The following is an 18,848-nucleotide window of genomic DNA, read 5'->3' as shown; positions in this document are numbered from 1 at the left end:
AGCAACAGTAGCTTGACCATTTTTTTGCCTATTTTGCGAATATTCCTGTCTGATAAGAGAGTAATATGTTTCGCGGGTATGTAAGAACGTTTTATGTATGCGAGTTTGCATGTCAATTCTATTGAGACCTCTTGCAATTTACACGTTTAGGCCACAGCCTAACCGCCTACACTGGTGTTATTTAGAGAGGCGTCATTCGATTTGTATTCTTCTGTGGAGTGTTAATATGGTATATACATTGTAATTTAGAAATAAAACTTTGAAGAAAGTTTCGAAATCGCAAGTCTACCTTTAATATTTCATAGGAATTCCAGTAGTAGTTTTCGAGGCATTTCCTATTACATATGTGCGTTATATCAAAAAGCAAGGGAAGGCAGTTAAGATTACGCTGGCTGGAGTCACAGTGTAGCCGGCGACTGCCGTTTATTATAACTATATGTAGGTACTTGTATTACCAATTATGTAAATCATGTTGCGCGGGCGGTGAAGTTCGCGGGGCGCAGTATGGCGGTCGCTGTCGCGCTCTTTCCTCACTCGTAGCGAAATAACGACCTCAATTTGCATAACAATGCTCGTCACCCCTTATTCCCTACCAACGGCTTTAGCAGGCTACGCGGCCGTGTCCCACCGGACCCGACACCTTTTTTTATTCATTAAATCTGTCCATCGCGAATTATCAATTAAAATTCATTTCTGAATTATAATACAATGGAAATAAAATTTCTAAATCAAATAAGTTGAGAGTCAGGTATTCAATATAAAGGACAGGCTTACGTTATTGGACTTACGATGTAATTTAGCGTCGTGTCAGGGTGTCGTAACATGCGCGGTGTGCGTGCGTGGCTCACTGAAGTGGTGTTGTAAGTGCGCGCGGCCGTCACCACACCGCACCAGAGAACACTTTTGACTGCGCCGGCAACTTCTTCCTTCAACTTTATGTTTTAATTGAATCAAAGTTTTCGGCTTTTTGCGGCGAGCGTGCCAGCCACGCACGCCTCCCCAACTCCAATAAAGTTTCTTTATTAAATTATTGGAAGTTCAGAAACGTTCGCCTTTGAGCGCGAAGCAAATTGGGGATAGTCGTGAATTTCTGAACAGTTTAACTTATTCTCTGTATAAAAAGAGTACATCAGGTTCTGCATTTATATAAGTTTGTTCCGAGTTAAATTCGTTAAGAGTAACTGCAACTTTCTTAAGTTGATTGTTAATATCATTGAGGGAAGAATAAAATGTAATGCTTGAGTTACAAACTACAACGTACTCGTATAGGTATCAAAACCGTATAATATATTAAATCCACATAAAAAGAAAACAGTATGAATATTAATAACCATATATATGTAACGAAAGGTTAATCGCTCGTTATATTCATATATGTGAATTGGGTTTAGATAAAAGTTCAATTTATCCATGCAGCATCTTTCATTGCCTTTTTGACATTTCATGATAATGGTTAATATTATATATGTAACATTCTCTGTAGTGATAGCTAGGCTACATGTACAATGCGATACACAAAATTAATAATACTTAATTTAATAATTTGTCTTCAAAATTTGTGATAAATTAGTGAAAAATGTGTAACCCGCATAGAATGGAGAACGAGTTGGTCAAAAGGAGAGGTCGCGACCCTCAGGAGTGAGGAAACGATGCGCAGAGAGAGAGTTAAAAATAAATATAAATTATATTTACAATAATTATAATTGTGACATATTTCGACCTCTCTAATTAAATAAAAGTCAACATATATGAAGAAAAAATTATGTTGCCAGTACAACGGATGAAAATTATCGTAAAAATAATATAGATTTTTCTATCTGCTATCTGAATTGACGCACAAAAACAACATACACAAATTACAACTGCTACTTTTACTGGCAATGCTCCGGGGATTTGATGCTGAAAAAATTTGCGTCCAACAAAAACGAACAAACAATTTATTATTTCACCAAACTTTCTGATGAAATAGCTTTTACAGAACAGAGTACGATATTAAGGAACTTTACACTAGGCCATCGTTTTTTTTACACTTGGATTTACTTTAAGTAGTTTACGACTAACTAGCCGTTCTCGCTTCTACTGTAAGATTTATAGCTACGAGATTTCTAAAGCACTTTCTTTGTGAATTGCAAAAGAAGTCCTAATTAGAGGCAGTTATTTTTGCTCGGTTTCTTATTACTTTGGAAATTTCATATTAAAAAGTTTCAATAATAACTAGTCTTTCTGATATTTACTTGAAATTTCTTGTGTTGGTATAAATCCTTTTAAATATATTTAGGTTATGAGATCAAGTGGCTTAGTAAATATATATTAGAGTATTCGAAAAAGATTCAAAATAATTTTCTTTGCGCTTCTTAAAATATTTTATATTCTAACATTTAATAGCATATTTTTTGTCGAGCTAACAGTTCAAAGAGATACGATATTGTCGAGTGGAGTAACGAATAAGGCATTCGTCTAGAACATTGTTTTGTGGCAGGGCTTTATCTTGCGCGGAACGAGTTGTCGTTTTGGTAATTTATAGATCCTCCCTCGCTTCGGGCTTCAAGTAACATTTCGGCCCGATGAGTCTCCCTAAGACCTCTTTTCCTGGAGTTTCGTCTGAATGCTATTAACCGTCACATCGAGTCGTTTCCTCGAGTGGCATTGAAAACTGTTTAAAACCGTGAAGCACTTATTTCAGTTCCTAGATTATGTTTCCCTTGACGCCATTCCTGTTCGGATTGAATTAACTCTCTCAATCATGTCGAAAAATATAAAGGAAACTTTTTTTTTTTATCTCGAAACAACATTGAGATGAGATACGATAGATTGCTATTATTTTCTTTACAACAATAATTAAAGTTCATGTGTAATAAACAATATTAATATCAGTTTTCGATCGTCACGGTTATCAGACACATTCACTAAAGCGTATCAAAATCCACATCGGCCTTTGTGGTGGAAACTACAATAGCTTCTTTATGCAATTCACATTCACCCACAATGACCCTCCTTTGAGTAATCGTTGAAATTCCTTCACGACGTAGCTAGCAATTTTTGTTATATGCTTCCAATTTTAAAAGACGTGCCTTGTACTTTACGTACTATGTAAAAATGGAACAGCTCTCTTGATAAGATTTTCTTTGCCTTTATCTAAATTCAAGATTCTCTTTTCCTCGTACGTTTATAAGCTATTCTCAACGGTACGTTAACATTAATGTCGTAAAAACGTAAAAAAGCTACAGCGATAGAGTTAATGTCGGGATAAGTGCAAGCGGCAGGTACGGTGGCGCGATGACAGTGCTACTGCTCCCCGCGGGCCCCTTCCGTGATCCTCGTAAATTGCGAATATTAGATTATAAGTACGGTGTGTGGCGAGTAACGCGGGGACTATCACACAGCGCCGAACTCGTAGCCCCGCACCTCTCACCTCGCCTCTCAACACGGCGCCGTGATCTGAATGTGCTGTTCGGTTATTCCCCGTTGCACCATTCTCCCCTGCCACTGCTTTTAACATTTGCACTGATTTCTCGCTTTACGCGTTTGTTACAGTTGTTTCCACAGTATATGCAAGGGACGTTTACTTTGGAAGCGGTGCGAATCCATTTATGTAAATACTTTATTCAAATAATCTATTTAAAACAGATTGACTTTAATCTACCATTTCGTTAAATTTATCACTTCCATCATCAGTCAATGGTGTCGCATGTAAAGGTACTTGCTATTGGTACTTGATACCCGACGTCTGATTTGTACTCAGAGGCCGGCGTGCTCAGTGTGCGAAATTTTTTCATATTAAGAACAACGATATTACAGCATAAAGCTTTCACAAATAGTACCACTCGCCAAAATTTTCTAGAAAAGCGAAAGTTTAAGATCAACGTTTTATGCATTTCTTAGGCCCGTACATTTATAATACAATCTTAGAAAAATGCTACGCTAAGCGAGACTCGGAAAATAAAGCCAAAATAAAATTAAAGGCGTGGTGGTTGAAACTAACGTACGAGGACACGGAAGATATGTTCAAAATAGTACATTAAGTTTATTACAATTTTTTGTATAAACAATTTGAATATGTGTACTTAAGTTAATTTGTTGCCGTCTAACAAATATTTGATAAAACATAAGAGCAGGATCCTCGCGATACAGGCTGCGCCTAGTGCAATTTACTGACCAATACTTATAAAAACAACCCTTCTGTATGCGTAAAGTTTCCTTGCTTAACTGGTCAATGTAAACTGAATGTTTTGAATTGTAATAAAATATTTGTCATTACATTTTTTTAATACTAGCAATATTATTCAAATTTCTTGATTTTTGATATTTATCCTGTTGTATGTTTTCGTATATTCGTAGTTCAAATGTTTCAGTACTGTAGTTGAGGAAATGTTAGAGAAGTGCAATAAATGCAAACGAGTGCAGCGGAATGTCTTGTTGTGTTAACACCAGCTGGTGCGACGAGGAGCGGGGTGGCCGTGAGCTCGCCTCTTCTCGTTCCTTTACGGCTTCATTAGACTGCCGCTGCCGGCTTTATGCATACGAGACTAGCGACATGCGAGCTTCTTATGTAAAATCCACCCGAACTGTTATTAAGTTTAATTATGAAATTGTTTATATGTTAGCTGAATTTTAATCGTACAAGTTGTAGAAGATAATATACAAATGCTGCTGTGTAATGTTTATCCTCGTTTAGTGTTAGCGTTATTAGTTAGTCTACGGTATTACATTATGAAGCTAAGATTATAATGTGGAGCAGCATTTCGATCGAATAATATCTTTTAAAGTAAAACTGAAAGACGATTATAAACGATTTCATTGCCTATTATTCACTGTTTACAGGATGAAAATTGCAATACAAAATTATTTAGTTTTAAATACTCAACGTCTCCGTCGTGGTCAGTAAAAGCGATCACTTATTTTTATTACATTTCAAATCAAACTACATTCAAACTGACTCGATACGTTTCGACATTTTTCAGTTAAACGGCGCACGTTTCTATCCGACGATAAAGTTATTGCTTGATTTAGCAGTTTCATGAGTGTAATTCAGAGGTGTTAGTAACGTAGTTATAGAGGCATGGCAACGCATAAATGGTAGCACTCGGGTCGGCGGCGGCGCGGCGGGCGTTGCCGGCACGATCGCCGGCGCTCTCCGCTCGCGCCCTTTGTGAGCCGCGCCGTGTAATTACTCTGGGACTATGGGAAATAGCTTACCGGCCGCTAAAGCACTTTTGTATTATTAAAGTAAATTAATGCAGATGAAAAAGTAAGCGAAATAAACGTTTCACAATTTCGTGTGACCCTGTATTTTTTTCAGCGTTTTAATGCTTTTACAAGTTATGTTTTGTTTTTCCTACTTTTTATTTATTTTCCTTGAAATGTGATTAATAAAGTTCCGTTTTTCTGTTATGTAAATTTTGTTTTAATATTGTTAAACAAATCGTTTCTTTTGTGATTAATAAAATGTATCTCGGAATTTTTATATTAAATTATTTAACATAATAGCGCCGACTACACTTCACAGAAGGTAAATTTTCTTCATAAAAAAAACTTGTATATTTCTATGTGAACACATATATGTACTGTTATGTTATGTTTTGTATTTCCAGAAGACTTGAATATGACTTATGGCCTGAGATACACGTAATATAAGATAAGCGTAGAATGTTTGTAAATGTTATTATAGTTACATCATATCAGGAGCTGTGAACTTAGTTATGACAAATTGTGGGGCGGTGGTGGTGGCGGCGAGTGTCGGAGCGGGTGTAGTTTTCGAGGCGCGCTACTATTGCCGCTCCCGTTCGTGCGTTCGCCTTCGCACCTGTATGACACTAGTTTCACACAGGGGTACAGCAGTGAGGCAGAACAATGGATTAGAACAGTAAGCTGTGTAATACAGATAGCAGTACTGTACTGTCTATTACTCTGCCTCACTGTTCTGCCCTTGTGTGAAACTAGTATTACGTTCATTGTTTCTGATTATCATTCTGTCCCTGTGTAATTTAGGAGCGCGATGTTATCGCTTCTCAGCGCTGCTTCGCTACCGAATGATGCTAGTTAGTAGTTGTGTAAGGAGAATTCAATATTAACCATTGTATTTATATAAAATTAATTTGAGTCACGACATCCAATCGAAAGCCTTCTCACGTTTAGAGAATTGGGATTTGCATTGTGACTTAATTTCCAACTATTTTTGTTTGAATTTTTATTGCGTTTATATGTTTGTTATATCCATGTGAACTTGAAATATATTTTATATGCAGCCATTCGTTGTTGTCTCGCCAATTGAACTTAATGAAACAAAACTGGCTTACAGAATTATCGTACATCAGGCCATTATAGTCATGATATCATTATGATCGTAGTAAAGAGAAGTAGAGTAAAAATGTGTACTGTAATAAATAGAACAATATTATGTTAAAGATAAAAATATTAACTTAGTTGCTGTCGGCTCTAAGGAACAGAAAATAGCTTTTAGATAAAGTTAAGTTAACAAAAGCATCCCAAATTGTTGAAGCTAAGCAACGAATATTTCACTATCAACGAACGATTTTAAACTTGGACGAATCTTTAATATTGATAAACAATTCACCGAAAACTTTTGGCATATTAAGTACCTACTTAACAAATTGTCTGTAGCTTTTTGTCATAAATTAGGTAACTGAGATTAAAGTAAAATATAACTTTATTACTAGATATTAATTTATATTTTATTCACAGATCACTACTATTTGTCTCTTCTATTTTAGAATAACTCGATCAACTTCACTCCGAGTATGCCAAACTTCTCATTGCGTTTTATTGCTAAGCCAGTGCTTACCTTCGGCTATAGGAGATACCTCTAACTACGGATTACGGCGTTAATTCGATGACTTATGGTTCGGCAGACATCAATTATGCCTTTAACGGGCGTAAGCAAATAGCACACAGCGCAAGATGTGGTAATTATATGCTAAAGCCATAGAATCAGATGACGATGGTATTACGGGGATTCTCTATAATAATAATTATCTTGAAGTTTTATTTAATTTGTTTTGCCAGTGTTTCAGTTTGCTGCGTATGTATATTATTGATAGTATATATATACAATGTTTACTTTTAACATAAACTTAATTTGTAGAAATACTCCTTTAGAAACAGCGAAATCAAATCAATTAAAGTTGTTTTAGAACTACATTTAAACGTTGTTTGCAAACTTTAGAAAAAGTTACAATCGGCAAAGTATCCTTAAGAATTCTTTTTATATACGACAACCTGGGAAAAGTTCCACTTAGTTTCACCCGTAGCTGCTTCGTAGCCGTCTCGTAGCCGCTCCGTAGCCCGGTGTCTTGTACAGCTAAGTAGAAACTGCGCAAGTGGTTGCAAAGTCCAGAGACGCTTTTAAGACGTTTCCATAATAAATGTCAGCTACAAACTGCAGCGGTTCTTTGCATCTCAAGGAAATCCACGATTCTATAAAAGCTTTTAAGGTAAATTTTATAAATGTAAATTTTGTGCATAATGAATTGACTTATTCTTTTGCCAAGTTTAAGATTTGTAGAAAGTATTAGTATTTACAATATTATTTTCGTAAACCAGCGAAAATTGTGGGTACAAAACATAATTTTTTTGTCACCTACAGGTAGTAAATAACAAAGCATCACAGGTTCTAGGTTCGACCCTTAGATTTCCATATAATTACGGTTTCAACTCAACATATAAATTTTAATTCTACACTAAACATTTTTAAGTATTGGTGATTTTTTATTGATTTTTAGAATTAAATTGTTGGTTACACCTAAATAATCATGAAAGTTCATCGTAATCAAAATCTTTTAAAAATAAGTAAACCAAAAAGCGAGAGTAAAAGCAAACGCAAGTGGTTTAACTCTAGTTATTAAAATTACGGCAAAGGCAGTCGATTTGTCGCGAAACTGAAAGGCCTGATGAGAGGCACGAGGCGCGATGCCCCGCGCCCTGCCTCACCCCGCCTTGCCCCTGCCGCACCGAGATCGGTAACCGACTCCGCTAGGGTACAGATAAAACGTATGTTCATTTTATTTTCACATTTGTCAGCGTTCGTTTTGTGCCCACTAACATAAATTGGATGCGGAGGGAAACCTCGCAGGTGAATGTAAAATAGCCGGGTTTTCCCAAGATAATACCGCCGAAATTTTACGACACCATTATGGGATTTATTGGTCGTGTCACATTTAGAAAGAATGATATTTCGTAAAACATTTTCATAAAACAATGAAGCATTTCGAATTTGGTTTTTGTTATTACAGGATAAAACATAAATACGGTCAGATGACGCATCAAAAGTCCCCATTTCAGTGTCCAGTAGTGTTAAACATCAGAATACGGCCTACGGCTCGTAGCGGTGAGCGGCCAGACCGACGCGACGCCGACGTACGCCCACTGCCAATAACTGTTGTCCCGAACGCTAATGGCTGAAACAGGCGTTCAATTAAACGTGCCAATTCGGTTGGAGATAGCTCTGTTAAACGCTACGCTTGGTGTACTATGTTGTCTGACGCCAGCCTCATTCCATTCCGACTGGACGATTAATATGCTCCCGTAAAATTGTAAAACACTTTAACAATATAATTATTTACCATCACTTTGATCAATATTACGATTGCGGAAACCTTTTGATTTTATTAATTTTAATTTTGTTGTCGTTGAATTTGTTTTTGTAATTCCCATAGCAATTAGTATTGTTTGTCGATTATCTTGCTAGATTACTTAGGTACCATAGGTTAGATGTTATTACATATAACTGACTAATATATGAGCCGTTTATTTTGAAAGTGACCTAACTCCGTTTTTCAATTTTTTGCCAGTTACCATTGTTACATGTACAACTTCATGTTATTTATCAGTGAAGCATTTCAGATTGCTTATATTCAGAAAAAATACGATACATTTTTTACACATAAGTTTTCCGAAGTAATTGAATAACTGAGCCGTGTAGTTTGAAAGTGGCCCAACTCCATTTATAGTTACATCAAGTTATTGTTTCATGCATCTTAAAACATATTAAAAAAATTAAGAAGTGAAAAACACATCATAGCTTACAGTGACATGTGCACCGGGCAAAATAGAAACATTAAAGTAGCTTTAATGTGGTTGAAAATTGTCCAAACTTTGGATAATAATATAGAAATTATAGATCATAAATTTTTAATATCAGGACATTCGTTTTTACCAAATGATAGAGATTTTGCCGTGGTAGAAATGGCATATACGTATATTTTTAAATTCATTGAAACGCAAACCTTTCAATATCTCGATTTGAAGATAAATGGAGTTAGGCCACTTTCAAAATAAGCGGCTCATATATAAATAATATCTGACTTCATTTGAACAAGAACCTCCTATGACTTTATTTCCGTTAATATTAGTGAAGTTACAGCTTTGTACTAAAAAGATTGCCACAAATATAAAAGCAGCAAAGTATACAATTTAAATATTCGATGAAAATATGTGTATATAGTGTATGTAGCACATTTGAAGAGATATTGGTTTTACCATACATAAAGGCTCATAAATCCGGATGAAAATAAAATCCGAATGCGCCGGATTAGCAAAGCGACTGAATGAGATTTTCTGCGGCAAAATTGTATTTGGATTATGTATGCATAAATATTGCCAGTAACGGGCAATGTAGCGGGCGTAAAGTTCCCTATACTTATACATATCAAGTGTTACGACGCGTCGAATTTTATACGAAGCTTTGTTTTCAAGTATTAAAGAGAATACGACTATGTTTGTATACAAAGTAAGATACTTTGTCTTCTACAGTGGGAATAGAGCACACGACAAACAATGGCCAGCCACCGCTACACTAATACCACGTTATGGGACCGCAGCGCCGGACTTACATACGAAGCTTTAATTTTGACTATGTTTGTCGTAGCTTTGTGGGATTCTTATCCGAAATTTGTTTACTTCGTGCTGTTTACTGTTGTTTGATTATATTTTAAGTCAATGTAATAATGTCGTATTCTCAACATTATCTTTGTACCAAAATAGTGTGTTTGTTTTATGTTCACTTCATTCACACTTTAATGTTAATCGTTTTTATGTAGTCAACTTAGCCAATCGATATGTAGTCGCCTATGTCTAAGTTAACTTAGACGATAAACTTTATTTTTTTATTATTATAGACAGGGCACCATCATAATTATTTAAAATCGTTTGAAATTTATGAAGTAAATGGCTGGACTATATATCCATCGGTTTGGCGGCCGTTGTTGGCACGTGTGGCAGCCATCCTATCGACAGATAGATATTAAGGCGTACGCGGGGCATATATTCCTCCATGAAATCATCTTGATAAATTTACTTTACTCTTGCCCACCTTTTTCATATTCTGATTTGTACCTACGACGATAAACCTAGCAAAAAAAGATGAAAGTAGGTGCTACCGCAAAATCAATAGAAATTAACAGCTTTTCAGCCTCTTACTCTCAAGACCAGATAATTAACTAATGAAATTCGTGCCCTCGCTGTTTTACTTCATAAATATTTTCCTTATAGCCTGTTACCACGAGCTGTCGATAAATTTATGGAAGGACCGACGTCACCTGAAATTTTATGTTTCCTTTCTTCGCCTCTACTTATATTTTATTACGCCGGTCCTTTTCCTAAGTCTGTCATTTTTCGGGGTTTTTTTTGTAGGTCGAGTTTTACAATTTCTTACTAGACTACCTAATTATATTTTGATTATTTTTTCACGGCTTTACACTTTATATTGATTGTATGCACTTATTGACAAACTAAATTTAAAAGCTCAATTTAATGTCGATGCTTCTATTTAGTTCTTCTTATATTAAACCGAGTAATCTTCTATCATATTTTGTGTAATATTTAAAATTGAATCTTGCGATACCATAAAACACTGAGTAACAATAAGGTATCGGCGAATCAGGATATTTTGACCCTCGATTACGATTTGTGCCACATTCCAGACACCTGTCGTCCGCACCGATAGTAGGCGGGTGGCCTCGCGCCATCCCGGACCGTAATCTCAGTCAACACACCCGCATCACAGTAATATTCACCAAATAAATACTTGCCTTTCACGTATTCACGGTAACTATTCGAAAGTTCCAAATTTATATTGGAAAAGTGGGCTTATGTCAATCGAAATTGCTTACATTGTTCTTTCATGAAAGTAACAGCTTTGAATGTTACGGTGTCTAAAAGATCCGAGTGCGTGTTATATTTATTTCCTTGTCATTATAATATGTCATGAAGTTCGACTTTTAAGTCAGTCAAGCTGTGATATGTGTGTTAGATCCAATAATAAGTTATAAAAAAAAGGATGTATCATTAAAAGCATTTCTATTAACACCTGTTCCCCTCTATCTAATTTTAGATTAATTAAGTTAAATTAGCCAATTTAAATTGAACTAGAATGCAGCTACATGAATTATCTAATCAACTATTCCAACATGTAGGATTACTTTATCAGAATTTGTGCCAAATCATATTACACTAACTAGATTTGCATAGAAAGCAATACTCGTAAATGTGAAAACAACATTTGTGGAAATAGTTAGAAGCAGATTGCTTGGTAATTCTCTCAGACTAGTATATATATATCACAGTTTTCCAATATCAACGGGCAAAGCAAAACGCGGTGCGGCTGCGGTCGCACTGAATCAAAAGATTTACGTGAATGAGATATTAAAGTGACAATAGTCTATGGCATGCTGGGATGCTACTTACTTCTTTCCTTAAGTTTTTTTTTATAGTTCAATATTAAAATATCATTTTTTATGAACAGTATTTTATTTCCGCAATTCACGCATTAAAAATTAACGACAAATAAAAACAAAGTCAATGAAATAGTTGAAATAAATAAATTTAAAGCTGCTGTATAAATCAGTCGTTATTTGGCAGCTTTTTCATTCTTTTAAATCTCACAGCGATGCAGGATTCAATGCATATGCTTATTTACTTTGCTTACATCGATAAATTTTAATTGTTAATGTTCGCATATTGAGGCTCTTGCATGGAGGCGCGCAGGCTTAATTCCGTACAATCAATCAAGGCGCCTGATGAGGGTGCGAGAGGGTGTATGCCACTGACGCGACGCCGGCGCCGCACTGCTTAACTCTTTGAGCCATTCGATAATTTCCACACGATATGAATTGCCAAATTAATTCAGTTTATAACTCCAATTCTGCATTTCATCACGCGCTAAATATTTTATCTCGCGCCGAATACCCATAAATTTTAAATTACTTTGTTCGCCTCGATAATTGGTAAGTAACCATTTACCATAGAAATTGCTTTGAACTTACATTGTTGATTTAAATTGCGATGACGAATCGTTTTGGTTTTCCGCGGATTGTTTTCGGATTTATTTTATAAAAAGGATTAATTAGTATTCTATTAAATTAGTACATTATTATGGATCTTCGCATATTATTAGAATAGAGCAATATAACTTCTTTTATGTAACATTGTTGCGAGATGTAATTTTATAAGTTAGAAATGATTTGGTTGAATATGTTTAATAGTTACAAAGACAATTATTCTTGGAGGATTACCGTTTAAAGAGGTATTTGTTATGTAAAGTATCGTGGTGAAGCGAGAGTTGGACGCAAATTGATGTGCGCGAGCGTCGCGGGGAAAGCGCCACGGTATATGGCCCGTGAATAATCCACCCTCATTACTGCACTAAATGGCTTGGAAATCAAGCAATTAGTTGTTTTCTTTCTGTCCATTCAGGGCCTGAATGTCTTTATGAATACCTTCTATGAAAATGAAATGTTTAAACCTGATCTTTAACCCGTGTCTGATGTAACTAAAAAAATGTTCACGCATGTTCATTTTTTTTACAATACATGCTTACTTCGTTGCAAATATTTGCCACGAAAATCGTGGCCACGGAATTATTCAGATTATGGGACTGGAAGTAGCTTTAAATTTTAAGCATTCTTTAAAGTATATTTTGGACAGCAATCTAATCTTACTTAAATGTTTTTCCATTTAAGTACACTAAAATAACAGATTATAGGAATTTTAGTTTTCTCAACCAATATTATTTTACCTACATGTATTTAACTAAACTTAACTATACATAGTTTGAATTAAATACGCGTTTTGTGTTTCCATAGTTTCGGAATAGTGTGCTTAGGTTATACATCATATAAAAGTCTGAACGGCAACAATAATGTCTTTATGGAATCGTTCAGTAATTTAAGTTTAAAGTGAGTATAATATAAGCTTAGCTGTGCGAAGGTGTGCGAATTGCACCCCCGTGCCGCTGCCGTGCCGACTACCTGCATTGTATTATATTCAGACAGGAAGACAGTGTCGGAGAATTATTACCGCATCGTTGGATTCTAGATTTAATGCCATTGCTACAGTTTACCTTTTTTTAGTGTAAATCTTTCTTTTGTTATGATAACGTTAAACCTCTTTTTATAAGAAAATATCAAATATTTAGATTTATTTTAAAAAGTATTACTTTACATGTTTATTTCAATGATTATTTTTTTTAAATCTATATCATTTTAAATCACTGAGCAAATGTAAGGAAATCTCGCCGGGTAATTAGGTTAGCCACTAGTTTATATATTTTTGCCAAATTACTTCCATTTGTAGTATTCGACAACCTATAATAATAACACAACTGCATCTAACTAAATAAATAAAAAAGAGGAACACATCTGACTCTCTTTTAATGATTCTACTGTATCGGCATACAAATTCAGGTTAGCGCAATTCCCCCGGTTACATAACAACAATAGGACCATTAGTTTAAAAAGTATGCGAACATCAATACGCAATGTTAGCATTCAAGTACGTCATTGCTTTTAATAGGCTCTGTTTTTTATCACGTTACTATAGATTTGCTAACAATTACAATATAGCTAGGGATTCTAATGGTTTTATATGAAACTTGATTCATTAGTGAAAAATGAGATTTTTTGTCATATTAAGAAATATGAGTCCAGATATAAGTAATTAAAATTGCCTTTAAGCTATATTTAAGAGAATTATCAGGTCATTAATAAGGTTGCACTTGGAAACAAAGTCAGAGGTACAAATTATTATTCTCAATTAATTTAATTTGCAAAGATGAAAGGGGGTTAATCAAGCTTAGGTACATTTCAGGCGCTGCGATATCAGCGCGGGCATCAGCTCTTTGCCCCCCCTCCTCTACCTACCACCCGTACACCGCTCAACCCACTCTACCATCCTTTCCCTCGTACATTTTCTAACGCGTTGTTCTTATCTTTGAGTAATTACCTTGCTGTTTTGTGTTGTTATTGTTTGGAGAGCGGTTCGCTTTTTGTTTTTTTTTTTGTTATTTGATTTGAGCACAAAGCCACGGCTAACCCTTGTCCTCCTGGTTTATTTCGAACGCCCAGTAAAATGTTATGTCGCACTTTTAGTTGTTTCGCTTATCACATTTTTTTTTGTTGCCGTTGCAATTGTGAAAGAAGTGATGAGTATACTTTTCGTAGTTCAAAATATTGCTGGTATAATGTACACAAAATACTCTTATGCCAGTTGAAATGATGCAATTATTTTGTGTTGATATCGTACTCCTATAGTATATTATAACTTCGTAAGGAATTTCAAAAGCAATGTAAATTAAATCTTATATGTAATAAGAGTAGGTGCTCGATTACAAAATAAAAAAGTACTTCCTATTCAAGATGGTATAAACTACTTTAGACCGTTTTTTAAAAGACTGAACTTTTATAAAAAATTTAACTTAATTCTACATCCAATTCTAAAAATATTTAATTCTACTTCGTGTTGTACGTTAGATTAAAAAACGTAACTTTATTGCGTTAAGTTTAATGTACCTATACTAGTTACTAAATATCTGTACTTTATAATAATATTGTTCCAGTCATTAGAGTTATTTCACAAAACCCCTCGAGTGTCGTAAGAGTCGAGATCTAGTTTCTGAAGGCCCATTTACACGATGCAGGTTTCTTGCCAGTTACATACAATTAAATTGAAGCAATAACTATCTTGTAAAGTACACAACACGCAACAGTCTTATTCAGTTTTGCAACTTTTGATTCACTTTTTTATTGGTTTTTATTTTGTTTATGTAAAACTTAAAATATCTAATATTTTGAGATTAGTACCTATACAATAATTGGAACGATAAATCAGCGGAACGCATTTTGACTGATTTTTGAATAAATGCAGTAGCTTCTGAAACGTTCACCACTTAAATGGAATATTCGTCAATGCAAATACGTGCAATACTTAAAGCAACCTTTAAATGCAAATCTTTAAACAAAATTATTTCCATACTTCATAGGCGCCAGTTGTCAAACTAATTATCATAAAATGGGTACAAACTATAACAAGTTTCTACTTCTTGGCAATTTAGTATTGAGAGCTCTGTTCGTATCTGAGTTCGTATAAAACAACATCAGTTATAGCGTAGTGATATCCCCGTGTAAAAACCAATACGATTAATATTTGATGTAGCTGTACGACGTGAAATTAATCCATGTCTGTGCTAGAGCCTACATTATATCAATTGCCTACAGAAATTGGCAGGGATCCATATTGATTTGTTTCATTACCAGATTAACATGGCATTCATTCAGTGGCAGATAACAAATGTTTATTATGTAATTAACATTCAGTAAATATAAAACTTGTTTGTGGAACTTATAGAACTCTGAATGAGTAGTGACTTGACTGATAGTTGATAACATGAACACATTCTAGCCCAAGAGGATGGTTTGTATTTGCTTGAATTAAATTCATGCAAATTATTTCACAGGAACCGACAACACTTGTCGACGATTTTGCATGAAACTGCCACGACTGTTATTACTGTTGTAACATTTGCCTGTTTTATTGCAATCAAAAATTCTGTCGCAAGCTGAATTGACAACATAATCGCATGATACTGCACGACAAGATTGCTGTAACAATGTTGCACTTTTATTTACTCGAAAAAACTTTTATTGTTTGACATCGTATTGGATTATGGAACGTTTATTTTAACTGAAAAATACATGTAAAGTTTGTTGACTCTTAATAGGAAATATTTAAAATGGAACCAATTAAGACTGCATTAGACGGTAGCTGAAGAATCGCACATGAAGGTTAGTTAATTTTCTATCCTATATTTTTGAATTGTCCTACATTATGGTATTGTACTCATTACAATATATATAATATTCTCTAACTACTCTCAAGTCTAGATAAATAATAGATGAACCGCAAGTAAAAAACACATTCAGCTTGTTTGCAAAAGTAGCTGCTCTCATCTGACGGTCTCTTGAAATTTTGCAAATTAATTGTGTAATGACAAGGCGCATCGCGGTGCTCTCTAAGTGCGCGCTCACAAAGCGAGCGGCTCGGGCGCGCGGGTAGTGCGGGCCGCTACACGTAGCGCCGGTGATTATGATAATGACGCGGTAGCCGCGCTTTTTGCGCCATTCCCCGTTCTCACTATATTGCGGATCTCGACACCGTTTTTGATTCGGCTCGGGCAACGCACGGCGTATCGCACGAGCCGAGCTCACTCGCCTTAACTACTCTGAGACGCCTTTAAATTATGCAGCTCTCCATAATCCGCGCCCTAAACGCCTTCTCCTCCGCCTCAATTATTCATTCGGGCGGTTTGATGTTTTAGAAAATTGTCGCGATACTCGAGACGGGCGCTGCTGTATAATTCAGCAGTCGTGCTCTTGCACAGCTGATACCGCGCGCTATATGACAATACCACTATAACACTACACGCCGCGCTATCCGAACTCAACCTGTTGGCTACTTATTTATTAATTTCATTCAGTTTCGAACTAGACTGTAAGATGCATTGTTGGTGTAGTGTATTGTTTCATATTAAAAAACAAGAATCTGCACATTACATCAACTATAATGTTTAAACAGCTAAAGCTGTTTGTTTCAGTCTATAATTCACACTTAATTTAATGGGTGCTAGAAAAAAAACAGATTCTATTAGGTCGGTAAAATCAGTCTCAGATATATAAGGTGGCCATAGCCAGTACGATTTATAAGTGTTTTGTCTTATGTGAGAACATTTTATACAATTACTTAGAATAATGTTTGTATGTTGTATATTTAAAACCTTCTATTATTTTAATGATGCCTTTGACCTTTATCAAATTTAGTTACTTTAGAAACCTTTTGACTACGAAAAGCTTAATTTATTTGCTTTTGAATAATTTTGTTTATTTTAGTATAAGTAATTTAAAAGATCTTAACAAACTTTTACTGGTGTTTTTTTCATGTTCAAGGGGAATAATAAATGTAAATTGCAATAATACATGATATGTATATTAGGACAGATACTTAAAATAAAATTTGCTGTCTTATTCTAATTTTCACTGCAGAAGAGTTACCCGTCACCGAGTTCTTTTCTTGGAATCCAAAATTGAATTAATTTAATTTTTAATAACCATTAGGAATGAAATTTACGACAAATTTAACTATCACTATCTTCTACCTAATAAGACTGTACATGAGAACATTTTTTTTATAATTTAAAATAACAAAAGATTTGAACGTATTATTTTATTTACATATTTTTATAGGATTCGGAAGGCGACACCCCACTCCACGACGCTATATCGAAAAAGAGGGACGACATATTGACTTTGCTGTTGGACCACGGTGCCGATATGACGCGAACAAATAACAATGGATTTAATGCACTTCACCACGCTGCGCTGCGAGGCAACCCGAGGTGGGTGACTTTTCTATTCTAGATGATAAAGTGCAGGAAATATCGCACTAAAATAAAAGGAAAATGTTACACCTAAGGAAATTTTGTACAGCTTTTGTTCTTGAATATGAATACATGAAATTTTGAACCTAGGTTCCTTACATTAATGTGTAACGCAAAACATAGAGACGTTTATTACATTTGTGTGAATGTGTAACGCGAAGCGGGGTCTCTCACCAGGGAATCACGTATACAAGCTAGACATTATGTCCTGGACTTTGTTTGAAATAAACATAACATTGCCTGTTGTCCTTCATTATCCGGAGGTAAATGGGTAGTTATAAGCGAGCCCAGCGTGCAATAAACTGCTACGCCGTAGTCCCAGGGAGTATGTAGCGTACTCGTCATGGCTACTGCGTAGCTGTTCATTTATACATCTCATCATTCATCTCTATACAGCGTAATGTGAACGAAAACATTCCACACAGTAAAATGACCTCAGCTTAAAATTTTTATTAAATGTATGTGAAAAGAAAAAGGAATTGTTATAACACTTGATTCTAGCATTATTATCTAGACCACTCGGAGCTTAACCGTAGCTCGTTCTTGCCCGGTGCGGGCAGCCAGTTTCCACTCAAAGGTTCTTTCTTATAAAGTAAGAATTTCAAATAATATAATTTCTCGTAATCCTTAGCGGAAAATTTTATCTAAATAAACTGCATCTATTCTTTCGTATTATACAGAGATCATTTTATGAATTTTCATAGAAATTTAATTTGGAAAGAAACCCTCTCAAATACAATTCTTAGAATAATTAATTAGCGAATGTAAAATCACTAATTGTTGCCCACGACTTTGTCCGTTTGGTTATGTATTTCAAACAAAATTATGACGCGATTGGCCCTTCACCTAAAGAAAGGTTTACATAACTAAGGAAACTTTACATTTTATGATATCCTAAGCAAAAGTTGGAATAATGAATCTTCGCTGGAGAATCGTGCGTAAAGCGGTTTATTTGCGAAGGGTCCGAGCGGACGGGAGCCGCGGCTGCGACCGAAGCCTGCATTATTCAGGTCACGTGACACGTCCTAGAGAAATAATACGAAATGTGCCGACGTGACCGGGTACACTGTACCACCGAGCGGCACTCTGCAGCTGACCGGTTTCTTTTTATTCGGCCGCGATTACC

At 35.3% G+C, this 18,848-nt stretch overlaps 1 protein-coding gene across 1 annotated transcript in view; it reads left to right on the top strand.

Moving 5' to 3' along the window:
- Positions 1 to 18,848, top strand: part of LOC106719784 (E3 ubiquitin-protein ligase mib1) — a 142,764-nt gene that overhangs the window by 35,432 nt on the left and 88,484 nt on the right. Inside the window, 1 exon segment of the mRNA XM_045680112.1 lies at positions 17,529 to 17,680. Coding sequence (XP_045536068.1) covers positions 17,529 to 17,680 — 152 coding nt within the window.

This window comes from Papilio machaon, chromosome 1, assembly GCF_912999745.1.
Source record: "Papilio machaon chromosome 1, ilPapMach1.1, whole genome shotgun sequence".
NCBI classification, from domain to species: domain Eukaryota; kingdom Metazoa; phylum Arthropoda; class Insecta; order Lepidoptera; family Papilionidae; genus Papilio; species Papilio machaon.
The sequence above is the reverse complement of the archived record's forward strand: the minus strand, read 5'-3'. Positions and strand labels throughout refer to the sequence as shown.